The 27,896-nt window shown below is 36.5% G+C and overlaps 1 protein-coding gene across 3 annotated transcripts; it reads right to left on the bottom strand.

Moving 5' to 3' along the window:
• Window positions 1–1,929: 1,929 nt before the first annotated feature.
• On the bottom strand, window positions 1,930–24,596 carry LOC143243789 (uncharacterized). Of its 3 annotated transcripts, XM_076487452.1 has the most exons (4): window positions 21,737–24,588; window positions 17,419–17,578; window positions 10,735–10,941; window positions 1,930–8,040 (listed from the first exon to the last, which is right to left on the bottom strand). In XM_076487452.1, exons 1-3 carry the CDS (start codon window positions 24,059–24,061, stop codon window positions 10,736–10,738), a joined length of 2,691 nt encoding a protein of 896 aa, XP_076343567.1. In that variant the 5' UTR covers window positions 24,062–24,588; the 3' UTR covers window positions 1,930–8,040; window position 10,735. The 3 variants fall into 3 exon arrangements, with proteins under 3 accessions (XP_076343567.1, XP_076343566.1, XP_076343568.1); XM_076487451.1 differs by having other exon boundaries at window positions 1,930–10,941; XM_076487453.1 differs by lacking the exons at window positions 1,930–8,040; window positions 17,419–17,578 and having other exon boundaries at window positions 10,693–10,941; window positions 21,737–24,596.
• Window positions 24,597–27,896: the final 3,300 nt, after the last annotated feature.

Raw genomic sequence — 27,896 nt, 5'->3', positions numbered from 1 at the left:
AATGTTTCGATCAATCCACTATTCGTTGGTAAAAAAGTAGGCCAAGAGTTGGCGGTGGGTGCTGATGACTAGCTGCCTTCCTTCTGTCTTACACTGCTAAATTAGGAACGGCTAGCACAGATAGCCCTTGAGTAGCTTTGCGCGAAATTAAAAAAACAAACACTAAACAATAAAGGAGTTCCAACTGAATTATGGAAGAATCCAACAAAACTGTTACTCTGGCGAGTGTCCATACGAGTAATATTTCTTGTCTTTGTTGATTTCTGAAATAACCAAAACTTTATGTATATTTTTACTACCTGAAATAAACATTAGTAACTAAATCGATTTAAGTTTTCATACTAGCTTTCGTTTGTTTCCCTATTAAATCAAAATTTTGTTAGGAGTTTGAAGAAATGGAAGTCAGTATTCACTTGCATACAAGAATATCTCAAAATATAACAGAAGTCAAACAAACCTAGAATTTGTTTTCAAGTGAAAAGAATCAGTATAGAAATACATTAAAAAATAAAATAAAAAGTTGATCTCCATTCCTAGAGAAACGTAGCTGAATTCAGATAAGTATTTTTTTTAATTAACAACGAAAACACATTCGATTGTATCTGCATTGAGAACGTAATAAAAGCTAACCATAAAAGTTGATGTTTATTTTTATTTTATGTATATCGTTTTATGTTGACCTTTAAACTGTTTATTGTGTTTAACATAAGGATGTACATACAAGTGATATAACGATGGAAAATCGTGACGTTTTCAAGGCAACATTATTCTGGAACCAATGTTTCTTTCGTAAAAATTGTCCAACTCATCAAGCCTACATTCCACCACATAATAATAGTAATATTCCAGTAACTTGAGTTGCTTGTCTTTATGAATTTTTCCTAGATTAAATGATTATTCGTATTGTTGCAAGCTACATTTGTAATGTTATAACTAGTTTGTTAGCTGGAGGTCGTTAATGGTGTAATATAACTTTAAGTTCAATTCAGTCCTAAGAATATCGAGAAAACGGATAGATTGTTTTGTTTCTTTGTTGTTGTTGTTTTTTTTTAATTTCGCCCAAATCTACGTGGGCTATTAGAGCTAGGCGCTCATAATTTACCAGTGTAAACTAGAGGGAAGGAAGCTAGTCATCACCACCCTCTTGGGTTACTTTTTACCAATCAATAGTGGGATTGATCGACACATAATAACGCCTCCACTGCTGAAAGGGTGAGCATGTTTAGTGTGACGGGACCCTGAACCGTCGAACGCCTTAACCACCTGGCCATACCAGGCCCGGGTAGATTACAAATATGGATCCAGGACAAGGTCTCACCTCCATAATTATTGGCTCTTGCTTGAAAACCAACTAACCTATTTATAAATACAGATTTCTGCAAAATTTGGTGTTACTTTGATAAAGCATAAGATATTTGTTTGTTTTTGAATTTCGTGCAAAGCTACTCGAGGGCTATCTGCGCTAGCCGTTCCTAATTTAGCAGTGTAAGACGAGAGGGAAGGTGGTTAGTCATCACCACCCACCGCCAATTCTTGGGCTACTCTTTTACCAACGAATAGTGGGATTGAACGTAACATTATAACGTCTCCACGGCTGAAAGGGCGAGCATGTTTGGTGTGATGGGGATTTGAACCCGCGACCCTCGGATTACGAGTCGAGTGCCTTAACCACCTGGCCAAATTAATTAATAGATAAATAAAAAAGTGATCGCGCTTCAAATAATACATTGAAAAACATCTAAAAATAATTAAATATTCCAAACGTTAAAGTTAATGCGCTTCATTTGAAAGTAATATTTTAAATTTGTAATATTACTTATTTAACTCTAAAATAAAAGGATGTTATTTTTATTTACAGTTTCTTCGTTGACAAAATATGTTTGGTGAAAGAAATATTAAATAATTCATAGACAACGAGAGTTTCCATATTGAACATTTTGTGATTTTATTTCCTTTTACATGTAATTACAATTATTTATACATCCTTCCATGTACAACCTATAGGTTGCATTTTAGTTACACTTCTCATCCTTCCATATACAACCTATAGGTTGCATTTTAGTTACACTTCTCTCTTATAGAGCTGTATCTTTAATATGATCCAATGTTCAAAAATATCATTACTGTCGTGACGATAAAGCTGTGATAAAACGTAGCCCAATAAACAAGATTGTGGTAAAGTTATGATACAAACCTGGTCCAATAATCAGAAAGGCTATTATGATCATGGTGGCAAAATTCTGGTAAAGCCTAATTCAATGACCAGAATGGTGGTAAAGTTGTGATAGAAACTGGTCCAATAATACGAACGAAGGTAAAGCTGTGACAGAATTTGGCCCAGCAACAAGAACAAAGATAAAGTTGTGATAGAAGATGGTCCAATAACCAGTAAAATAATTAGATTCGTGAATGTAAAAGTTTGATAAAACCTAGTCTATATTTATATCTCCGTCACTTTTAATGAGTTAAACTAATTTATAAAGCGCACGAGTGACTTCTAAAAAAATAATAAATTATTTTTATTTGGTATAGTTATTGCAATATAACTTCTAACTAATCTCACCAATTATTATTATTTATTTTTTTTGTCAAGAGGAATATTTGAACATTTTTGAAGAAAACTCTATTTTAATAAACAATAATAATATTTAAGTTCTTAAAATGATGTTCACATATTGCACAAATGTTCTGGTGTTGTCCAGTAGCATAACTTTAAGCCTATGGTTTTATAAGGTGATGGGCACAGCAAAAATAGCCCACTGTGTAGCTCTGCACTGAACTATAAACGAGCAAGATTTTTCTGGCATCATTACACACCAATTTTTTAACAGACAATAAAATATATAAATCTTATTACCTGTGTTATTTTGATATGATATTCGATAGCCAGTCATTCTTGAGCTCGATACTTTGTAAATAAATATTATCTTAAGTTATTACACTTTATGACAAATGTATGTTTGTTTGTGTTTTGAACCACAAGCGATCAATTCAGCCTTACACCCACCACTATACTGGTACAGATATGTTGATGATACAATTGTTGGATTCACATCTACAGAACACACACCTAGTTTTTTTCAGTCATGTTGATACACCACAACATTAAGTTCACTTGTGAACAGGAAAAAAACTAACCAAATAGCATTTCTTAACCTCAAGATCACTAGAACTGATATACAATTCAAAACAGAAATCCACAGAAAAATCACCCATACTGGATTATGCATTTCCGGGCCTTAGCACATGAAACAAAACAAAAACTCAACATATTAAGAAACCAAATAAACACACCCACAAAACTATTCTCACCTGATAAAATTAACCATGAAATCAACAAAATAAAACAACAGTTCTTCAACATTCTGAGGTACATTTTTAATTCAAGTGGGTTTCTTGTCATCAACTATTTTAAACTTTGTTTGTTTTTTTAATTTCGCGCAAAGCTACACGAGGACTATCTGCGCTAGCCGTCCCTAATTTAGCAATGTAGCAGCTAATCATCACCACCCACCGCCAACTCTTGGGCTACTCTTTTACCAATGAATAATGGGATTGACCATCACATATAACGCCCCCACGGCTGAAAGGGCGAGCATGTTTGGTGCGGTTGGGATTCAAACCCGTGACCTTAAGTTTACGAGTCGAATACTTTAGCCCACCTAACCATGCCGGGCCACTTATGACAAATGTAAGGTCAACTGTTAATGTAAGTCAAACATCTAATTCCTCGTGTCGACTAATTATTCGGAAATATTCTTGAATGTTGTCATTAATGTGTTTTAAAAAATGTAAATCAAATTATAATTCGTACTGTTTCAGGTCGTATTCTTTATTTGTGTAAATAATTAATTTAAAAAATGAATACACAATACATTGCAAAATTTCCTACTGCCAGACAATGTATATTAGATCCTAAGTTATCGTAACCAAGACAAACAAAAAATTCCGATTACTGAGTGAATTTTAGAAAATCTAAATCAGGATAACCTCTTCTAATCAAATATTCGTCACGTAATAAAACTGATGAAAATATGTGACGTAACCGTACTCAACTGTCTTCTCTTCCTTCTTCTGGCCCCCCGCTAGTCCAGCAGTATGTCTTCGGATTTACAAGCGCTAAAATCAGGGGTTCGATTCCCCTCGGTGGGTTGAGCAGATAGCCCTTTGTGGCTTTGTTATACGAAACACACACACACACACTCCTTCTTCTGGGGGTCGTCTTAACAGTTCACACGTATTACCATAACGTAATTTAATTACTGCCAGGTATTAACTCGATTCGAAATAACTTTTTTCAGCAATTCTCTATGTCGTCTGGAATGATATGTGAAACAGTATTCAGTCTTGTCTTAAAAGCGAATTGTATTGTGGATAAAGATATACATCACTCAGAGCTTAGAGTGGTACAACGTTACCATGAGCGCCCTCTAACATGTCCTTTGCACAACTATTGCCAAATGACAATGCCTTTGGAATTAAAGACCTCAAATTGCATATATATACCTCAAATAGTGTTCTTAGAAGCTCATTTATAAATATTATAACGAGTGTTACTTGGAAAATGATAATTATATTTATTTTAAATAGCTCATAATATTAACTACTAAGTCTACTTTTATTACTGTATTAGAAACAAACTTTTTTGTCTGTGGAAGCCAATGTCGCTAATTTTAAGTCTGAAGGCCATTTTTATCATGACTTCACACATGTCAAGTACATGTAGTCAGTATATAACAAATGGAAAGGTAATCGACATAAGAACTTATTTTACTGATACAACTGTGTAATAAAGTTCAAAGTCAAGACGAAGAATAATCTATGGAAAATACGTACTTCAGCTACTTGGTGCTCGAAATAAAAATATACAGGATGAGACAAAACTTACTTTACGGTTGGAACTATGTGGTTGGTTTTTTGTAACTCAGCAGCATTTGTTTTTGTTTGTTTTCTTTAATTTTGCGCAAAGCTACACGAGGGCTATCTGCGCTAGTCGTTCCTAATTTTACAGCGTAAGACTAGAGGAAAGGCAGCTAGTCATCGCTACCCACCGCCAACTCTTGAGCTACTCTTTCACCAACGAATAATGGGATTGACCGTCACATTACAACGCTCCACTGCAGAAAATGCGAGCATGTTTTGTGCGACGGGGATTCGCTGAGCAATAAATTTCTTTATTTGATTTAGACCAAACCAATTGGGCTATATGCTCTATCCATAAAGGGGAATCGAAGCCCGGATGTTAGCGTTATAGGTCTGTAAACCTATCGCTGCTTTACTGGAGGACCCCTATGACACAGCGATATGTTCGTGGATTTATGCCGCTAGAAACTGGGTTTCGCTTCCAGAAGTGTGCATAGCACACATAGCACATGGATTTGCGCTTAACAACAAATAAAAACTATATAGTTGGTAAAATTGGTATTAAGCCCGGCATGGCGAGATGGTTCAGGCACTCGACTCGTAATCTGAGGGTCGAGAGTTCAAATTCCTCTCGCATCAAACATGTTCGCCTTTTCAGCCGTGGGGGCGTTATAATGTTACAATTAATCCCACTATTCGTTGGTAAAAGAGTAGTCCAACAGTTGGCAGTGGGTGGTGATGACTAGCTCCTTTCTCTCTAGTGTTACACTGTTAAATTAGAGACGGCTAGCGCAGATAGCCCTCCTGCAGGTTTGCGCGAAATTCAAAAACAAGCAAACAAAACAAAAATTGGTATTATACAGTCGGTACTGAATACAGTGGTGGATACAGGATTTTTGGTGGTGGTGGGGGTATGATCGACTAAGTAACAACCCGACCCCAAGTTAACTTTTCCTTGTTACTGCAACGTAAATTTCATGGAATAAACTTAGAAACAAAAAGAAACATTTATGACTATGAACACTCATTTATTGATTTTATTCTAAAATATCAAGTTACAAGTAATCGTACAGGACTATACTGAATCACACAACATGTGACAATGAACTTTCATATATTCCAAAATAACATGTTACAATTAAACATACAGCAAAAATATTCTAATTGAGATGATCAGTACTTTATATTTCTGATTTCCCATTAACCTACACAATTTTGGTATGACCAGTGGGGGGATACATCCCCCCCTGTGTATCCATCCCTGACTGAATAAGGTGTTGCTAGGACAACATAAATCAATTTAATCTTGTTTTTAAATTATTTTTAGAGTAAGACTTCACAAATTAAGCTGTTATTTAAATTAAACGGCTGTATAGCCACTATTTTGTCTCATCCTGTAGCAATCGTTCTAAAGATAATAACGCAGACACAAAGTCAAATACACCCTTCAAAATTTCGAAACAAATCGTAAAGAAAAAGCAGTGAACACCCGTGTACAATTAGAAGTCCCCTTGCAGGTACAGCGGTAAGTCTACAGATTTACCACTTTAAAATCAGGGGTTCGATTCCCCTGGGTGGACTCTGCAGATATATAAGAAAGCACATTATTACACATTAGCAAGTTTTCAAAAATGAATTACATGGGAAAATTCACGCGCTGAATGAAAATAAAACTTTCACATCTGAACAGTAAAACAAGTAAAAAAACTCAAACACATTAAATAATTTGACGATTCCTTATACCAAGGAAAGAACTACGCATATACGGCCACATAAAAAATAATAATAATTTATTTTGTCCAAAATGGTACTACAACAATCATTAGGCTCAATAACAGTACGATTTCTTAACTCGTTCAACTTTTCACCGTTCACAAGAAGACGAAAAATAAGGGTCATATCTAAACGTTTTAAACGACTCAATTACACAAATAATTATGATATACATTTTAACGAGACTTTTAATTATGTCATTGAAATTCTAAAATCTACTACACAATGAAAAAAAGTGTTTTATATTAAAGAAATACGCCCTCTGATATGATAGAATCCCTGTAGAAATTTAGCCTCATTTTTTTATTATGTATGTTCACATTCACATGCGTCGAGTGTGACTTGTGATTAGTCTGTCTAGCTACGAGTCGTTAAGGATGAAGTTCATGTAGCATTATGCTGTTTAAAACGCTCTGCACTTTCAGTTGTATAAGTGTTATAATCATAACAGTCAGTGTCATATTCGGTTTACAGTATAAGTTTAAAAAAAGGGCGAGTGGTGCTGACTGTTCTCTATGTTAGTGGTTTAATCCATGAGTCGTATTAATATGACATACACATTTTAAATACCAACATATTCTATTGATCAAGATTGTTGGTTGGTTGGTTTATTTTCGTTTGAATTTCGAGAAAAACAGCCATTAGCATGAGGGCTGTACAACCATTGATTATGTAAGCAATTACAATTAGTGGACAATTTCGGATTGTTTTTTTGTTTGGTTTGTTTTGAATTTCGCGCAAAGCTACACGATGGCTGTCTGCGCTAGTTGTCCTAATTTAGCAGTGTAAGACTAGAGGGAAAACAGCTGGACATCAACACCCACCGCCAACTCTTGGGCTACTCTTTTAACAACGAATAGTGCGATTGACCGTTACATTATAACGCCACCAAGGCTAAAAGGGCGAGCATGTTTGGTGTGACGAGGACTCAAACCCACGACCATCGGATTAGGAGTCAAGTGCCTTAACCACCTGGCATGCCGGGCCTGAAAAGAACTTTATGTGTGTATGTATGTATATATATATATATACACACACACACACACACACACTACAAATTTGTTTTGGCGATTGTTTGGAATTAAAGCACGGTGTCACACAATGGGTTATCTGTACTCTGCCTGCCACGATTATCGATTTGTTTTAGAATTAAGTACAAAGCCACACAATGGGTCATCTGTGCTGTGTCCGCCACCGGTATCGAAACATGATTTCTAGCGGTGTGAGTCCGAAACATACCGCTGTGTCAGTATGAGAGGAGACAAAGACATATTTGGTTACAACTTGACATTAAAAGAAACGTGATCCACCATTCTTCCACTGACTCCTTTTGATGGTTCTTTCTACACAATATGTCTTCCATAGATATTTTTATACAACGGCAAGAATATCCGAAACAAACACCTAGAACAACAATTATACGTTATTAATTACACAAATTATCACAAGGGGAGTTAATAATAGCGTCACACACACATATATATAATAGATATAAGGATTACGTTTTATTATTTTTAACTTTACTTAACGCAAACTGAACACATTTACTATGAGACATTTCCATCGGACGTTAATAAAATTACGATATATATATATATAACATTAAGAGTAAAAGGTCATGGTTTATTTTACGAAATCATTCGATTAACCCAGTTGTTAATGTTAGAGCTCTTAAAGCTCCTGTTAGGGGTCACGACCTTTCATCTTTGATTTTCTAGACAGAAAAATTAAATAAATTATTTTAATCAAGTAAAATAAACCTAAAATAAACAAATGCAAAATTTGTTCCTCAGTGCAGATTCGTCAAAGACATTTATATATTTTTTTTGTTTGTTTGTTTTGGAATTTCGCACAAAGCTACTCGAGGGCTATCTGTGCTAGCCGTCCCTAATTTAGCAGTGTAAGACTAGAGGGAAGGAAGCTAGTCATCACCACCCACCGCGAACTCTTGGGCTACTCTTTTACCAACGAATAGTGGGATTGACCGTCACATTATAACGCCCCCACGGCTGGGAGGGCGAGCATGTTTGGCGCGAGTCGGGCGCGAACCCGCGACCCTCAGATTACGAAGCACACGCCTTAACGCGCTAGGCCATGCCGGGCCCGTTATATATTTTAATATGCTCAGAGATTGTTTTATGTATGTATTAATATAATAAGGTGGAAAAATATACAAATTCAGATATGAAGAAATGGTTTAGATACGTAACATATATTCTATATCCAATTGCCCTGATAGTTGCACGTTATTTACTTAGTACTGTTGGTTAGATTTGTCTTAACAATATACATGTAAAAGTGTTTGGTATTATTTAATATAACACGAACTCTCCAAACACACGTGTAGCAACGTTCGGTTTATGAATGAGTATGGGGACCGGCATGGCCAGGTGGTCAGGACGCCTGTCTCGTAATCTGATGTCGCAGGTTCGAATCCGCATCACACCAAATATGCTCGCCCTTTCAGCCGTAAGGGCGTTATAATGTGACGGTCAATCCCACTATTCGTTGGTGAAAGAGTAGCCCAACAGTTAGCAGTGGATGCTGATGACTAGCTGCCTTCCCTCTAGTCTTACACTCCTAAGTTAGGGACGGCTAGGGCAGATAGCCCTCGTGTAGCTTTGCGCGAAATTCAAAACAAAACAAACCTCTTGTAGCTTTGCGTGAAATTCTTAAACAAACAAACGAATGAGTGTTCCAAGTTAGATTTAACTGGATTAGCGAACGAGTAGGATATTATGAAGCTGTAATAAGGAAATACTGAATTACAATCTTAAGATATAACTCGTGATTTTGTGTACATTTATAGAAACGATTGTTTTATATTCTTAGTTTATTATACGGATATAGAGTCAATTACCAGGAATCTCCTAAATTAGCTGAGTTTCGTGAGTTATTACTGGGATCAAGTCCCCAATTCTCCTAAGCCATTTCCGACAAAATTAATTTTAGTATATACAAGTTTAACACACTACAGCGATTTAGAAGAATCTTTGAAAATATCTGTAAGTTTATTTATTATTTCAATCACAAAATACTAACTGTACTATTTTTGTTGCATTATAAGTAAGTTTGCCAGTCTAATATGACATCGGAGTTTAGGCGTGAAGCGTTTTCATAACTTATACCTCTGTATTTTCCACATGCAAGCGAACATTGTAACCTATTGTTCCTTTAAATGCGTCATGTAGAAACACGATCACTTTTAGTTTACAACTGAATCTTAATATTGGAGGTGGAGTTATTGGAATATTTCATATCCTTGAGTAACAACAGCCATTATAAATCATTCTTATGTTTACAATTGTCACTCAGAAGGTTTGTTTGTTTGTTTGTTTTGAATTTCGTGCAAAGCTACACGAGGGTTATCTGCGCTAGCCATCCCTAATTTAACAGTGTAAGACTAGAGGGAAGGCAACTAGTCATCACCACCTATCGCCAACTCTTGGACTACTCTTTTACCAACGAAGAGTGGGATTGACCGAACATTATAACGCCTCCACAGCTGAAAGGGCGAGCATGTTTGGTGTGACCTGGGTTTCGAACCCGCGAACCTCGGATTACGAGTCGAACGCATTAACCCACCTGGCCATGCCGGGCCCACTCAGAAGGATTATGAATCGCTATTTATTTGTAGTGTTCTCAAGAAATTCCACATCAAAAGCAGTCATTTGTATGGTCAACATGGTGGCTAGCCTCAGAGTTCCGAAATATCGCTGGTGGTTCAGTTTCAAGTTGTGACATCTTTTGAAGGTACAATGGAATATATTGGTTTGGTTTGTTTTGAATTTCGCGCAAAGCTACTCGAGGGCTATCTGCGCTAGCCGTCTATAACTTAACAATGTCAGACTAGAGGGAAGGCAGCTAGTCATCACCACCCGCCACAGACTCTTGGGCTACTCTTTTTACCAACAAATAGTGAGATCTACCGTAACTTATAACACTCTGGCGGCTGAGAGGCGTGATGGGGACTCGAACTCTCCACCTTCAGATCACGAGTAAAGCGTCGTAGCCATCTGGCCATTCAATGTGATATGAAATTAATGGATAGATTGGTTTTATGAAAAAAAAACCGAAAATAATGAGATTGGATTTCACCTTAAAACAGAAGATCTGACGTCGACGAAGACATTGACCAAGATGAAACGTCATCGGCAAAAGCTGTTTTTAATCCATCGTCTACCGGAGTGGGTAATTGATCTTTTGGATTAGGGGTGGGCGGTAGTCGGTGATATGGGCGAGAAACTCCTAGCTGGAACTTATCACTCGTACTGATCGTGCTTGGTACGTAGCTGCTGAAAGTGTCTAAAAACGATACATAAAAAAAATAACATTTAAATATATTAACTACGAAGGGTTTAACAGAAAGTTTTACTTCGTGTTCAAGTAATTATTCCAGACTACCTATAAGCTAATAAAGGAGTTTAAAATCTAACAAACATTGAAACGAATCTTATGTTATACTAATCCCCCCTTACATTCAATTGAAGAACTCCAACAAGAAATGAAAAGATCAAATCATGATGAATTCTGTAAAAGTCAGTGCTACATGCTTTACTGATTGATTTCATATTGAATGTGGTTTTATCACTTCACCTAACTCTACAAGGAGTGAAGGCTTTTGAAAATGGTGCTGATTGTTTTCCTCTTGGAGACACAGATTTGTTGTCTTTCACTATTTATGTTGATATATAAAATGCCAGTTACGTGGATGACGTTATCACGTGTAACAGTGCGTGTTTCGATATACGTTTCTGAAGGGTAAAGTAATATCAAACCTAGCTAGCCATGACGTAATTATCAGATGGGGTACTTCAGTGGCGGAATTAAGGTTATGTGGGCCCAGGGGCTAATATTTTTTGTAGGCCCTACATTCCATGTAATTTAACATAGATTGAAATTATCAATGGGCCCACATTAAAACCATGGGCTCTGTAGCTAAGCCCCCTCTGTCTCCTACGTAAATACATCACTGGGGTACCTGACTTAGTTCCAGTGCAAAGTGGAACGAATCTAAAATAGTTTGTGCATTGGATGACGAGTGCCTGTTGTCTGGCCTCAGGGAACGTGCCAAGTTTTGTAACTATGAATGACTAAGGTGAAAAGAATGGGTCTCAGGAGATTGATTATTTTACAAATTTTAGGAAGAGCATATAAAGTATCAGAGTGAGCGTCTGTCGAATATAACGAAGCAGTAACGTTTTCAGAAATAACATGTTTTAATTTACTCTTTGGACTTTTTTTCCCCCACACTGATAAGGTGTGCTAAACTGTTAACGTAGAAGTTTGAACCGGATCTATTGGGTTGAGGAATAATTCGTGAGCGTTTTTTCAAGTTAAAATATATATTCATAAATGAAACGCTTTCGCAAAATATTTCATGTCATTTGGTAGATAATTTTTTGCTCTAATAGATGGTGTGTTTGATTTTCATATGTCTTTAGTTTTTGCTTTCATTTTCAGCTCATTAAATGGGATGTCAAGTGGACAAAATCGAGCATTTTCGACACCATCTGCTTTTTGCATTTAATTTCTTGCAATTTCGTTTAAAACAATGCATACTATATACCTAGGTATTACATGAAATAAAGTATCATAATAAATGTTTTGGGTGTAATGTGTTCATGCATTGAAGTATTGTATAGTCTTGCATGTAATGCTTGAATGAAATTATTTAAAAACGCTCACGAATTATTCCTCAACCTAATACTTTTTATGACTTCCTTTTTGTTCATTTTTTGTCACTATCTGCACCACTAGATAAAAATATTCATTCAGAAAAATGTCTTTCTAACTTTATCCATGTAGCACAAAATACGCACCGCTTGTGTTGAGGCTTCTTAAGAATTAAACAACAATAAAAAGACATTTGTATGAGCTGGAACGCACGTGACTTTTTAGGTTGAGGCCCAGAATTTACGATTGTGAAGTAACATTCTAGGTACGTTATGACTTCTCGTATGTTTATGTAATGCGTATCAGTTGCACCTGTACCAAAACATTTAATAACTATTTGTTCATATTTTAAGTACATGCGCTTTTTTAAATATCTCCTATACTTTGGTTTAATAATATGTTTATAACATTATTTTAACTATTTGTACTTATTCAAAAAAATTATTTGTAGAAAAAATATAGTGAAATGTGTGTAATTTATTACTATTTTAAAAATAATCGAACTACACGATAGATGGCAGTGGTTTTCAACAATACTATGAATAGGAACTTAACGCGCACGTGCTCCAGAAACGGCTGAAGCTGCTGAGTGACTATTGCCGATGTCATTTTCTGTTTCGTAATAATCAAAAATTCAAATAAAAGCTATTCATCATCATTGCTTGGTGTAACGTTTACGTAATACAGCGTAGTACATGTGGAAAATGTCATTAGTTGTTTGTCCTAGACGAATCATTACGTAATACAGTTTAGTACATGTGGAAAATGTCGGTAGTTGTTTGTCCTAGACGAATCATTACGTAACAAAGTTTAGTACATGTAGAAAATTTCGGTAGTTGTTTGTCCTAGACGAATCATTACGTAACACAATTTAGTACAAGTGGAACACGTCAGTAATTGTTTGTCCTTGAAAACCATAGAACAGGTAACGAACTTGCACTCAGTAACGTAACACTAGCAGGTTGGTGGTACACAGGGAACATCATACTGTGAAAAGATTAAAGTTACAAACTAGGCAGCATTTTAGTTACATATGTCTTACAACCGGACAGTTAGTTCAGTTACATATGTCTTAGAACTGGCTCCCCGCTAGTACAGCGGCATGTCTCCGGATTTACATTGCTAAAATTAGGAGTTCGATTTCCCTCGGTGTGGCTTTTCTATAAGAAAAAACACAGTCTTAGAACTGGTCAATTAAATTAGATTCCATATGTGTTACAACCCACAGATAGTTTAGTTACATATGTCTCAGAACTGGACAATTAGTTTAGTTCCATATGTGTTACAACCCACAGATAGTTTAGTTACACATGTCTTAGAACTCGACAATTAAATTAGTTACATATGTCTTACAACCGGACAGTAAGTTCAGTTACATATGTCTTACAACCGGGCAGTAAGTTTAGTTACATATGCCTTAGAACTGGACAATTAGTTTAGTTCCATATGTGTTACAACCGGACAGTCAGTTTAGTTACATATGTCTTAGAACTAGACAATTAGATTAGTTACATATATCTTACAACCGGACAATTAGATTAATTACGTATGTCTTACAATCGAAGTTAATTTACGATTTACAAACGAAGCGTTAGTTTAGTTGCATACAACTTAGCATCCAAATAACAGTTTTAACACACATACGTTACAACAGAAACAGTGGTATTGTTACATAAATATGTCCTTATTCCCTTCTCCACCTAAGAAAACAACTTGCAGTTTGTATACAATAAATTATACATATATATATATATACATCATGCGATTAAACAGTTCAATCCGTCACTAACTTATAACAACAGACAGTAAACTGGTGGTAATTCAGCATACGGTACTGTATGATTTAACATTTATCGGCGATTATTGCCTTGAATACATTGGGGCTAGGCGATATATAACTTGTCCTAAAAATACCACGTCAGCGACAACGTATCTTTAAAGTCATTCTTGTAGAATAGACAACGTATTTACTTGCGACAATAATTTCTATTTTGTATGTGTGCGGCTCTGGGTCGTCTATCAACTGTAGCTAATAGACACGTTGCTATGTGCAGAGCTGGTTTATTGACTGCCTTTTATGTGTCCAGTAGTTCAAAATTAAAACACACTTGGGATAAATCAAATGACGTCATTCAGGTTTGAAATTTCAAAATGTCTCTACCTAATACTGTATTATTTACTTCACTGTAGTGACTTTTAGAAGTTACTGTTCTTTGGTATCATGAAGTGACTTTTAGAAGTTATTGTTCTTTGGTATCATGAAGTGACTTTCAGAAGTTATTGTCCTTTGGTATTATGAAGTGGCTTTTAGAAGTTAATGTCCTTTGGTATCATGAAGTGGCTTTTAGAAGTTATTGTCCTTTGGTATCATGAAGTGGCTTTTAGAAGTTATTGTCCTTTGGTATCATGAAGTGACTTTTAGAAGTTATTGTCCTTTGGTATCATGAAGTGGCTTTTAGAAGTTAATGTCCTTTAGTATCATGAAGTGGCTTTTAGAAGTTATTGTCCTTTGGTATCATGAAGTGACTTTTAGAAGTTATTGTCCTTTGGTATCATGAAGTGGCTTTTAGAAGTTATTGTCCTTTGGTATCATGAAGTGACTTTTAGAAGTTATTGTCCTTTGGTATCATGAAGTGGCTTTTAGAAGTTAATGTCCTTTAGTATCATGAAGTGGCATTTAGAAGTTGATGTCGTTGGTATTATGAAGTAACATTTCGAACTTATTATCCGTCAGTCTACTAAACGTCATCTTACACTTTATTCAACTAAAATTTGACGTTTTTTTTCCTTTTATTTGTTTGTCTTTGCACCGACTGGACTGTTATTCTATATGTTGTCCCGTAGCAACTTAAATGCTTATCACATTACATAAATAAATATAACCATATTCAAACCCTTTTACATAAAACAACTATTCTCATAGTATCCAATCATCTAGGCTTTTTCTTTATGGTAATTCTGCCTTTTTTGGTTCTAGAATCGAACCCAGAACGTTTCCCATAAATAACAGTTTAGTGCTTCTCAATTTCCCCCCTCTTTCTAGAAACTACCCAACGACTACATTAGGAATGAAGTAAAAATCTGAACAAGTGTTAACTCTCAACGTCTATACTACAAAATGTAGTATCTACATTTTAATACGAACGTTGAATACTCTAATCCATTGGCTTAGTTAATTAGAAGTAATTATCATCAAATTATTTTCCAGTAAATAATTTTTCAAACATCAGATGCTCGTGCTTTATGACATCACAGTTGTCCTTTGTGATGATAAACTCAGTAGATCCTTTTACTCTTTTTTCCAACTGTGTTATCTTATCTTTAATAACAAACACATGAGCACTTTCTCTAACATCTACGATTATACAAAAAGTGTGATGTCCTGATTATTCGAACACAGAATTTATTTACTTCGAAAACTGTTGAAACAAACACCATATGTATCGCCATATGCACTACAAATAAACACATAAAACTTTCTTGTGATATTTCAATTTTGTGTTGTCTAAATATTTGTTTTAATGTCGAACAGATTCTAAGTAATAGCTCGCTTTGAATATCCCATTCACAGCGGCCTAAAACCGGACGTAACGTACAAACATACATATAAGTTAAGGAACTCATTGGCCCATTGGGCCGCCTCATACAGTAAGTTAAACTCTAAAACGTAAATAAAACATTCAAAGTTGGCCCTTATTACTGAAATACTCATCAAATATTCTCTTAAACTTTCTTAAATTAACTGCAGGTTTGAAGGTAACCCATTACAAAGGCCAACTACTCTGTAGGAAAAATGAAAATGTCTTAGATGAATATGATTCTCACTTTGTAAAAATTTATATATTTGTCCCCTAGTCCTACCATTATCATTACTAAGCACGACAAAAGATGGCGCATCAATACCATCAGACCCCTTCAAGACAAACCAGTTTAAGATATCCTAACCTATCCTTGTATGACATTTTCATACTTTGCATCTGATACCCACCAATTCCCTGAAGCGTGGATTAGTTTGTGAAAGGTGGAATGTAACACTTTACGTCTGACACCCACCAAATACCTAAAGGGTGGATTAGCTTATGATTGATAAATTTTTTGTTCGATAAATCCTTGATCTTTGTAAAAAATAGTATACTTAAAATACTAGTACTATTATGTAGAAATGAAAGACGGGAACATTGAGACAGAAGATGTGGACTATTTTTATTTTGTTATCTGCGTCTTTCTTAAATCTGTCTTAAAAGGATTGTTTGTTTTGAATTTCGCGCAAAGCTACACCAGGGCTATCTGCGCTAGCCGTCCCTAATTTATTAGTGTAAGACTAGAGGAAAGGCAGCTAGTCGTCACCACCCACCGCCAACTGTTAGACTACTCTTTTACCAACGAATAGTGGGATTGACCGTCACATGTTCGATGCGACGGGGATTCGAACCCAACGACCCTCATATTAGGAGTCACACGCCTTAACCCACATGGCCACGCCGAGCCCGAGAGAGAAGAAGAAATAACATATTACATATATAAGTAATACAGGCTGTTTCAAACGTTGGTACTAAACAGTGATTACTACAGGGATGGTGTTAATGATACGTTATGAAGAGATCGAAAATTACTCAATTATTCATTTTTCAGAGTAATACGGTAGTAATTAAACTATATAGCTACTTTTGCAACACCCGTACATAGCTATCTATTATTATATCAGCAATTGTGATAAGGTGGTTATATGAACTCTGTGGAATGTGTAGTGAGAGTGCTAGTTTGTTGGTTTTTTTGGACGTGGGTGGGTGCGTGGGGGTATGATATATCAATACTGATTACCCCTCCCTAAGTTATCGTATATTTCAACGTTTTGAAGGTTTAATTAACTGGACATCCACGCTAATGAAAATGACACGATTCATAGGCTAACTTCCATGAATACCAGCGTTTCGTCATGCTAACGAAAGTGGCACTGTTGATACGCTAACTTCTACGTGTGATAGCTAACCTTACGTTGTGTTTCGCGATATCCTCGTGAAAATGCGTGAGTAAACGAACGACTCGATAGCTCTCTCTTTTGTTATATGTAAAATATAATTTCTAATAAAATAACACAAAACTTACCTGTTTCACCATTAGCTAAGGTTGAAGTTAACTGCATGGCCGATTTTGTTGGAAGATTAGTTCCAGGAACATTTTCGTGTTCGTTTAACATTTGGGAAAGGAGAAATGTTTCAGAAGGATACGTGAATGTTGTAGGCTCTTCGTCAAACTGGATTTTCAACTAAGAATTACAAAAGAAAACACACACACAAAACCAAGAATAATGAACGTCATTCAAATGTTAAAATCCCACTTACCCATATTTCATTAAATTATATCTTTGTTCGGTATCTTTACAAATGTTTTAACATTAACTGTATATGTGAAGTGACTCAGCGACAAGTCTAAACACTTGTAACACTAATAGCCCATTGTGTAGTTTTGTGTTTGACTATAAGTAACTGTTTGTGTACTAGAACCAATACAAATATTTTAACTGGCTAAATGTTTGAAGACTATTTAGTTGTACGTACAATTGTATTATTATAAGTGTAAAAGTACACGAGGTTATGTAAATAAATTTAAACATATTGACCCAATATTTATTTCAAACAATAACTGATAAACACTTTTTTTTTTTTTAATTAAGCATAAAGCTACACTATACCTTTATCGAAACCGGTTTCTATTGTTGTAATTCAGCGGACATATCAGTGTCACTAGGGGCCTGACAAACGCAAAGTGGCTTCTTTTTTTTAAAGTTTGTATAAAGTTGTGCCCTTAAATAAGTTACTTCAAACTATGAGTTTCTAATTGTTATATATATCTATATATACCATTATTAAGTATTTTGTTATTAAGATTTTCAACTACATTTAAACAAAAAAACAATGGTGTATTCTTTACTTTCTCCCATGTATTCATCTAGTAACTGACACATGTTCTTTACCACTGTTTACTCATGGTTATACTTTATTACATGTAGGTAGAAAGATACCTGTGTCAATATTTCTGCTATTCTTGGACAACACTTGACAACTCGTCAAACCTAACACGTGAGGGTATATTTAACAATTCTCGTAGTCTGTTTGTTTGTTTTGGAATTTCGCACAAAGCTACTCGAGGGCTATCTGTGCTAGCCGTCCCTAATTTAGCAGTGTAAGACTAGAGGGAAGGCAGCTAGTCATCACCACCCACCGCCAACTCTTGGGCTACTCTTTTACCAACGAATAGTGGGATTGACCGTCACATTATACACCCCCACGGCTGGGAGGGCGAGCATGTTTAGCGCGACGCGGGTGCGAACCCGCGACCCTCGGATTACGAGTCGCACGCCTTACGCGCTAGGCCATGCCGGGCCTCCTCGTAGTCTGAAAGAACCAATTTGTTTCTTTGTTTTTTTAATTTCGCGCAAAGCTACACGAGGGCTATCTGCGCTAGCCGTGCCTAATTTAGCAGTGTCAGACTAAAGGGAAGGCAGGTAGTCGTCACCACCCACCGCTAACACTTGGACTATTCCTTTTAGCAAAGAATAGTGAGTGGGATTGACCGTGACATCATAACGCCCCCACAGCTCAGCTGAAAGAGCAAGCGTGTTTGGTGTGACCGGGATTTGAATCTGCGACCCTCAGATTACGAGTCAAGCGCCCTTACCACATGGCCATACTGGGCTCGGGAATCAGAGCGAGGGGCTCTAAAGTGTGGAGACAGCTTGAATACGGAGTGAAAGAAACTTTATAACACAAGCTTGTGAAAACGTTTGTCACAAAGTCTCTCAGTGTCCATTCAAGCCGTTTTCAAAGTTTATCTCCCCCCAGAAACAAATAAAAAGAAAAGAAAAAAGGGGATTCTCGTTATCAAATTTCAAGGGAGAAACGTTTGTCTCCCCGGTTTACAACGTGTCGTCATGTTGGGGGTCCACAGACAACGCACGCTGCAGAGTCTGAGAGAAAACCGGAATAAAAACATTCAGTCACCATGACCATGTCTTTTTTAAAGGCGTATAGCAACTTACTGAATAAAGTATTTTCAGTAATAACTTTATTGAGTTTTTCTAAGTGCTCTGAGCTGATCCACCAAGTACACTTATTATCTTTCGGTTTCTGTTGTGCCTACTTCGGGTATCGAAACTTGAACTTTAGGTCGTAAGCCTGCTGACTTGCCACTGTCCCAAAACGAGAGAAGGGATATAACACGTTATCTTGAGCCTCCTTTATCTATATACGAGTATTCACATAGCTGGTAACTTCTAAATAAATTCCCCTCCTTGACAAGGAGACATAACCATTTCCTCTATGTGTGCAGGCTCATTATGATAAATTTATGTCATAATAGACCACACCAAGCATCCTTTTGGGGTGAACGTGTTTTGTATTCAATATGAGGGAAACCTGTACACTGGATAAGTGAAGTGAAGAAATATGTCATTGGCCACTATTCAGTTGTTCACATTATACAGTCGCACAGAAGGTTGGTCCAGTTCAATCTGTAGGTTATTAGGTTATAAGTTATGGCTTATCCCTCTTTGGATAATTTATGTTCAGGGTTACCGGAAAGGTTTGTTTGTTTGTTTTGTGAATTTCGCGCAAAGCTACTCGAGGGCTATCTGCGCTAGCCGTCCCTAATTTAGCAGTGCAAGACTAGAGGGAAGGCAGCTAGTCATCATCACCCACCACCAATTCTTGGGATATTCTTTTAGCAACGAATAGTGGGATTGACCGTCACATTCTAATGCCCCCACGGCTGAAAGGGTGAGCATGTTTGGTGTGACGGGGATTCGAATTCGCGACCCTCGGATTACGAGTCGAGTGCCTTAACCATTATTATAACAGATTATACAGTGTTTAGAACATACGAGATTGTCTACAATATCCGTTAGAAATGTTCACGATGTTTTCCGGATATTTACGGCACAGACGGATAAAACAAATATATATATATATATATAAATATTTCAAGTGTTATCACTACTGAATCAACGTAAAACAAGTATTCAGTGAACAGATTTCTTCGAGTTGCACACTTTATTTATTTCTTTTCATATGTAATTTAATTATCACTTAGTCTTCAATGTCTTTCCAGAAAGATACGGACAATTTTGTATTACATGTCACACTATACTGACTAAAGCATTATTATTTTTTATATTCAGCCGCGGCATAGTGGCTCATAAATTATTCTAAGTTTTTTTTTTCCAAGTACAAACGTTTAGCTCATAACTCGGTTATTTATTGACCGATTTAAGGTCTAATTACAGCGTTGAACTCAGGAGGTCAAATTATTTCTATTGAAGTATTTAACCAAACCCAAGATCTCATAGATTAATTCATTCTAATCCTGCCTAAAAGAAGTTCAATTTCAGGGTAAGCTGGTGGAGGACCTGATGAGTAATAAAATAATCTGGTATATGCGCGCCCCACGCTTGGTATTGCTGGGGCACAAGAAAAATGAGAAGGAATAAGAGGTTTCATAGATCAACTTACTTTAATCCTGTCTAAAAAAATTTCAAGTACCGCAGCTATTGAGGATTCCCTCTTTCTGCCTAGTGTTATCTCTCGTTTTGTAATGTAAAAAAAAAACAAAAAAACTTGTTCGTTTCTCTGTGTACTTCAAACTGACTATGTTTCTTGTATTTCAACCGGTCTGATAAGTCTTGGTATTGCACGAAAAGCTTTATCGGCACCGGATGTGACAAATGTGATGTTGTTGACTCATTTCTAACATTCTTCTTTACTTTCATTCCTAAGTTCTTAAAATTTGTAATTTAACTGTAATTAATAAGGACAGTCGTGTGAAATTAACCAAAATGGTCTCAGCTTTTGTTTCTTCCAAAAAAAAAAAAATGTAATTTTACAGATGACAGCGTTTGTTTGTTTGAAGTTAAGCAGAAACAAACACAATGGGCTGTTTATGCTCTGCCTGCCACGGGTATTGAAACCTGGTTCCTGACGTTGTAAGTCTGCAGACACACTCTTCTTTCACTGTGGAGGCTAAAGTACAGTGCGCAGTGTTCTCAATACCACTACAGATCAGCACATACAATAATAACACTACAGATCAGCACATACAGTAATAACACTACAGATCAGCAGATACAATAATAATAATAACACTACAGATCAGCAGATACAATAATAATAATAACACTACAGATCAGCACATACAATAATAATAATAACACTACAGATCAGCAGATACAATAATAATAATAACACTACAGATCAGCAGATACAATAATAATAATAACACTACAGATCAGCAGATACAATAATAATAATAACACTACAGATCAGCACATACAATAATAATAATAACACTACAGATCAGCACATACAATAATAATAGTTAAATACTACTCACTCTAAATAAACCACAGTAAATCGTTGAAACGTATACCTACCTTTTTATTTTTAGTTACTAGGAAGGCACTCTTTCCAACTTTTGTATTTTCACCAATGAATACAAGTTCTGATGGAACAGGAAGGCCCTCACTTCTGGAATCGTAGTCCTCATCTTCGTGATCTGGACCCTCTCTCAACTCACTGACATCAGCGTTTGGTAAGCTGCTTTTTACAGTTAGTTTCTTTTTTCTAACAACCGAACCAGAAGATATACCAAAAGGTTTTGGTTGTAGAGATATATTGGCTTGCACATTCTTACCCCGAAAATCGAAAACTATGGTATTATTGGCTGGAGGAGGTTTCTGCCACAGAGGAACCTTGTTCCCTAAAAGTGTGCTGGGTCGTAGGATTTCTAATTCCTCAACGTCAATGGACTTTCCAACTTGTTGAAGGATTTCTCTTTCCTGAATATCACCGTTTTTTTCTTCTTCATGGTTTTGTGTAATATCTGGGGCTTTGGTCACGTCTGATGTTAAATTTTCAACTTTCACTTCTTCTGGAAGGCCATTGAATTCATCAATTTTGCCTTTATTTTCAACAACCAATGGACGATTTTCTTGTGGTTTGAGTGGCACTCTTGGCTGAGGTTTGGGCGTTGTATAGACATTTGACACTAAGAACTTGGTGTTTGAATTTGTTGTCATTGGGCTAGAAGCTGGAGGTTTGGAATATGGTAACAGGATTTGTTTACAGACAGGTGGCGGAGGAGGTCTTCTTGATTTTGATATGGTTCTTGGATCAGGCTTAGTTCGTGATTTCACATATGAATTGCTCTTTCCTCCAAATATCATAGTGGAACCATGAGATCGAATTCGTTCCAGAGCTTCACTAGAAATGATCTTTATATCATCTTCGGGCTCTTCACTTGATTTTATAAATGTAGGCAAAACAATAGTATCATTCTCTTTAGTATCTTCATTTATGAGTTTTTCGTCATCACAAGAAACTGATCGACTCCTTGTAAAAGTGCTTTTAGCTTTAAACTTTGTAGTGACGCCACTTGCAGACGACTCCAGCTTGACTAACCTAGTTCTAGACAAGCCACTTCTCTGACTATGTCTAGTAATATAAGCATTATTTGCTTGCTTCGTGACCGGTTTGACAACTAAATAATTTTGCATCTGTATTGTAGGTGAAGTGTTTAAGAGTACTGAACCGCCAGAGGGAGTGGTTTGCTTGACCTTTCGTGTTTTCACTGCTAGTGGTTTTCTTCTGAGTTTTGTTTGTTGCTGCGAATTTTTATTGGGTGTTTCGAAAACTAGTTTACAAGTACGTACAGTGTCACGTGACGGGCAGTCTTTGTGGTTTGGACCACCTGTAGAATTCCTTCTCTCTTCTCTAGGAACACTGGGCTTTACAGTGTGTTTGGGACGTTCCACGATTACTATACGTTCATTGATAAGCAATGAGTTAGGTAAATGTTCAGGAAGAGATGCAAGTCTTCTGAGGGCTGGTGACTTTTTATGGTTGTAGTTTCTTTGAATCGACAACCCTGTTTCACGAGATAAAGTAACTGTGCCTTTGGATATTTCGTTGATGGAAGAGTGACTTGTAAGTGTTTCAGATCTCTTATCTTCGTATAAACCGTCTTGACCTTCCTGGGCGTCAGAAGAGTGAACCAACTTCTGTGGAAGTTCACTGGAATCCACTTTGTTCGATGTTGTCTTCTTGTCCGGGTTTCCTTGTGTATAACTATCGCATGTTTCTCTAATGAACTTCGATTTCAGTTTGTTCACTATTCCAGGTCCCCACTCAAATTCTTTCTCTTCTGGAACTGAAGTGTGTGGGGAGCTAACAGAGGGAGCTTCGTAGCGAGTCCGTATGTTGGTTGGTTCCCTTGTTGACTTAACCTTACGAGCTTCTGCGTGGCCCATGTTAATCTTCGAGTCTGATATCCTAACGGAAGGTTTTAACTTTCGTGACAAGTGACTTCGATTAACTGTGTGTTTCACGTGTCTGGGTGACGAGTGTGAAGATTTTCTCGTTGAAACAACAACAGACGAACCTGAGTCTCCAACACTATCCTTTATCCGGCCGTCAGCAGTACAGGAATCGAAGCTAGGTGGTGGAGACTTCATCGACAGTGGCGGCGATATTGGCGAAGGTATAGACCACTTTCCTTTGATGTGAGCACTCTGGTATTCTACACTGGCATTTCCGCTATGAGAAACTACATGCCGCTGAAATGGCTTAAACGGTTCGCTGGTTGTAACCACACGACTTCTTTGGACGGCGTTCACCGGCCGATACAGTGTTTGCTTCCTTTTCAAATGTTCTTTGATCCATTCGGGCTGGTCATCTCTCTGATCAGTAGAGGTTAACATATTTATCCTCCTTATAAGTTTCGTTATCAACTCTCTTTCGTGCAGTCTTTATTTTCAACGTTTCGCTAAAGTTACCAGTTCAGTGTTAAATCCGCACAAAACCGGTGGACGAGTCGTCACATTAAAAATGAAGGAAATGCTGCCCCAGCAGTTATATTTATGAAGAAAAAAACACGTTCTGAGAATGGAATAACCAAAAGTAAACCTACTGCGTTTTACACTCCCACTGATTATTTAGTTTACTTGTCTTCAGTTAGCTTCCCTTTCAAAACGATACACCACGAGAGTATATATATATATATATATATATACACACACACACATATATATATATATACAGAATAGTCTATTTTTGAAAGTCGTAAAGTTGGGTATGTCGAAGCGTTAGCTCTAATCGACTTACTTTCAAAACAACTTCGTGTAACCTAACAACTTCAACCAAACAAATCACAATTTCCTGTGAGTTCACCTAATCACTCACGTCATTTTTATGAGCAAAGGTTAGTCTACCCTGACTTCTAGTCTTATCGTGTGATAAATAGTTGAATAACTACACTCGTTGGATCAAAGTCCGTGGCGAGGCGATGTTTCACAAGTTTTACTAATAAATTCAAAATTATCACAAGATTTTGCTAGAGTGCTACCATCTGTTGAGAATGCACGCAAATATTTTTTTTACTGTGTAAATTTTTAATATACTTCACTATCTCAAATTTTATAATATTCTACCTATGACTCAGCGGTATGTATGAAGGCTTATAACGCTAAAATTTGGGTTTTGATACCCGCGATAAGCAGAACACATATAGACCATTGGGTAGTTTTACACTTAACAAACAAACGTTTCTAGCATATAAGTTACTTAACACGCACTTATATGTAGGACTACATGTTTCAACTAACAGAGGATTAGCTTGTATGAGTACAACCCTGAACACATTCTTAAATTCACACCTGATAAGCTATACTAATGTGAATTACATTCATAACTTAATCCTGATAGAAAAACATCAATAACCTGGTCTCGAAAATCGAAACCACGTAATGAGTTTACTTTAACTTTCACATTCTAATTGTTTTTAAATACTACCTTTGTTAATACAATGATTTTTACCTTTGGTATTTGAGTTAATTTATAACTACTTGAAATAATTTAAACATCAGCAAAATATGGGTTCCCGAAAGTTCTGCAGAGAAGCTGAAAGTAAAGGGAAACAAAACCCACAAGTGTATAAAAAAACAACATATTGTATTCACATGACTGCTGAATGAATTTAAAAATTTCACGCAGGACAAAATCAGAACCAAGAATAAAAACGTTAATGATGAACAATTTGTATGGTTTTGAATTTCGCGCAAAGCTACACGAGGGCTCTCTGTGTAACTGTCCCTAATTTAGCAATGAAAGACTAGATGGAAGGCAGCTAGTTATCACAACTCACCGCTAACTCTTTGGCTACTCTTCTAGCAAAGGCCCAGTATGGCCAAGTGATTAAAGCACTCGACTCGTAACCTGAGAGTTGCGAGTTCGAATCCGCCTCACACCAAACATGCTCGCCCTTTCAGCCGTGTGGGCGTCATAACGTGACGGTCAATCCTACTATTCGTGGGTAAAAAAGTAGCCCAAGGGTTGACGGTGGGTGGTGATGACTAGCTGCCTTCCTTTTGGTCTTAAACTGCTAAATTAGGCACGGCTAGCGCAGACACCTCTCATGTAGCGTTGCGCAAAATTCAAAAACAAACAAACAAATTGATTCTTTCAGACGACGAGAATTGTTAAATATACCCTCACCTGTTAGGTTTGACGAGTTGTCTCTTGTTGTCCAAGAATAGTAGAGAATAGTAGAAATATTGACACAGGTATCTTTCTACTTACATCTAATAAAGTATAAAGTCTTACGCTGAAAAATTAGGGATGGCTAGCGCAGATAACCCTCGCGTATCTTTGTGCGAAATTCAAAAACAAACCAATCCACTTCTTTTTTCCCAGTAATAAAATAACGCGTTTCTTTGTTACTTGAAAATATAGTATCAAATATAAATGAAAACCCACACTAGCTAACTAGCGATAGCTGGTAGAGACATTCACCTTACAAATACTTATTTTATTTTGTCTTGCAAGTATGGCTGGTACTATTGCAAGTAACTATAAAAGCAATGTTTCTTAAACTTTTCAATACCAGCCAAGGCCTTGCTGTGTCTTTAGATTGTCGTGAACCACTAAAATACAACAAAAATACACTTACAATAAATATATGAATATTCTGTTTGCTCAGCTTTATGAAACTCCACTGACTGGTAAGATTGTTTTTACAGACAAGTGATGGTCAATGTACTAATCATTGGAAAACAGTGTAACTGCCAATTATTAGTCAGTTGTCAAAAATGTTAGTTTCAAACCCTGGTATAATTATTGCTTCATTTGAATTAAAGGCAGTGCAAGTATAATAGGACTTGAATATTATTTTGAAAAAAAAAACCTCCTAGCTTTACTGATAATGTTAAGAGGAATAATCCAAAAAGATAAAGGCCAATATGACTAAGAAAACTATCAAAAGGAAACTCAAAATTCTACAAGTTTACTGAGAGTAAAAATGTATAGTAGCTAAGCCTTTTTTATGATGAATTTAAACCAATTACTGAATAAAATAATAATTTATTATTCAATTTTTTAAACAAATTTCTGGATCCTTCATATGATGTTTGACTTCCAGATAAGAGAAGTAAATATACACAGATGTGTGTACATTTTGTATACTATTGCCATTACGTGCACTGAAGTGAATTAAAAATGTTTTTTGTTCATGAATAAACCTCACAAACACCAAGACACGATTCCCAGAAATGATAAAAGGCATTTTATTCCTTGCTTCTTATATATGTAACAGTAGGTACATTGGTATAGAAACTGAAAGGAAAAGGTATAAATGCTACACATTAATATCAAATATTTGTTAATTTAGGGGTCAGTGGGTGCTTCCAACAAGGAAACCAAAAATCATCAATTGGTGTGTTGCTAATCAACCTGCAGAAGAAAAGAAGAAGGCAATATTCTGGAGGGTGAGAAGATACAGGAGCAGCTTGAGACATTGGTCTGATTTGGAATAAATAGAATTAGCTTGGAAAATTAGCCTCGTTTAAAAGACACAGAAGCCGCTTAGCAAATTGGCCTGGTTTAAAAGACACAGAAGCAGCTTGGCAAATTAGCCAGGTTTAGAAAACACCAGAGAAGCTTGGGAAATTGGACTGATTTAGAAGACATTGGAGCAGCTTGGCAAACTGGCCTGGTTGGTATGGTTAATTTTGCATAAAGTATTATTCCAGTGTTGTGCACACTTTTTCTCTTAGGACTTTCAGTGAACTGGGCCGATTTTAAAACTTTGGCGTCTGTAACAGGAACATAAAATAGATACACTACAAGGGCAAAAGTATGTGAACATTCGACCAACTCACTCATATGTGCTTGTTGAACATCTCATTCGAAAACTATGGGCATTAATATAGAGTTGATCCCCCCTTTGCTGCTATAACAGCCTCCACTCTTCTGGGAAGGCTTTTCACTAGATTTTGGAACATGGCTGCAGGGATTTGGTCCTATTCAGCCACAACAGCATTAGTAAAGTCGCGCACTGATGTCAGGCGAAAAGGCCTGGCTCACATTTGGTGTTATAATTCATCCCAAAGGTTTTTCAGTGGGGTTGAAGTCAAGGCTCTGTGCAGGCCAGTCAAGTTCTTCCATGCCAGCCTCAGCAAATCATATCTTTAAGGACTTCACTTTGAGCATGGGGGCATCATCATGCTGAAATAAAAAAGGGTCTTCTCCAAACTGTTGTCA

The sequence above is a fragment of the Tachypleus tridentatus genome, chromosome 2 (assembly GCF_004210375.1).
Source record: "Tachypleus tridentatus isolate NWPU-2018 chromosome 2, ASM421037v1, whole genome shotgun sequence".
NCBI lineage: Eukaryota > Metazoa > Arthropoda > Merostomata > Xiphosura > Limulidae > Tachypleus > Tachypleus tridentatus.
Note: the sequence above shows the minus strand (reverse complement) of the source record. Positions and strands in the feature narration are given on the sequence as shown.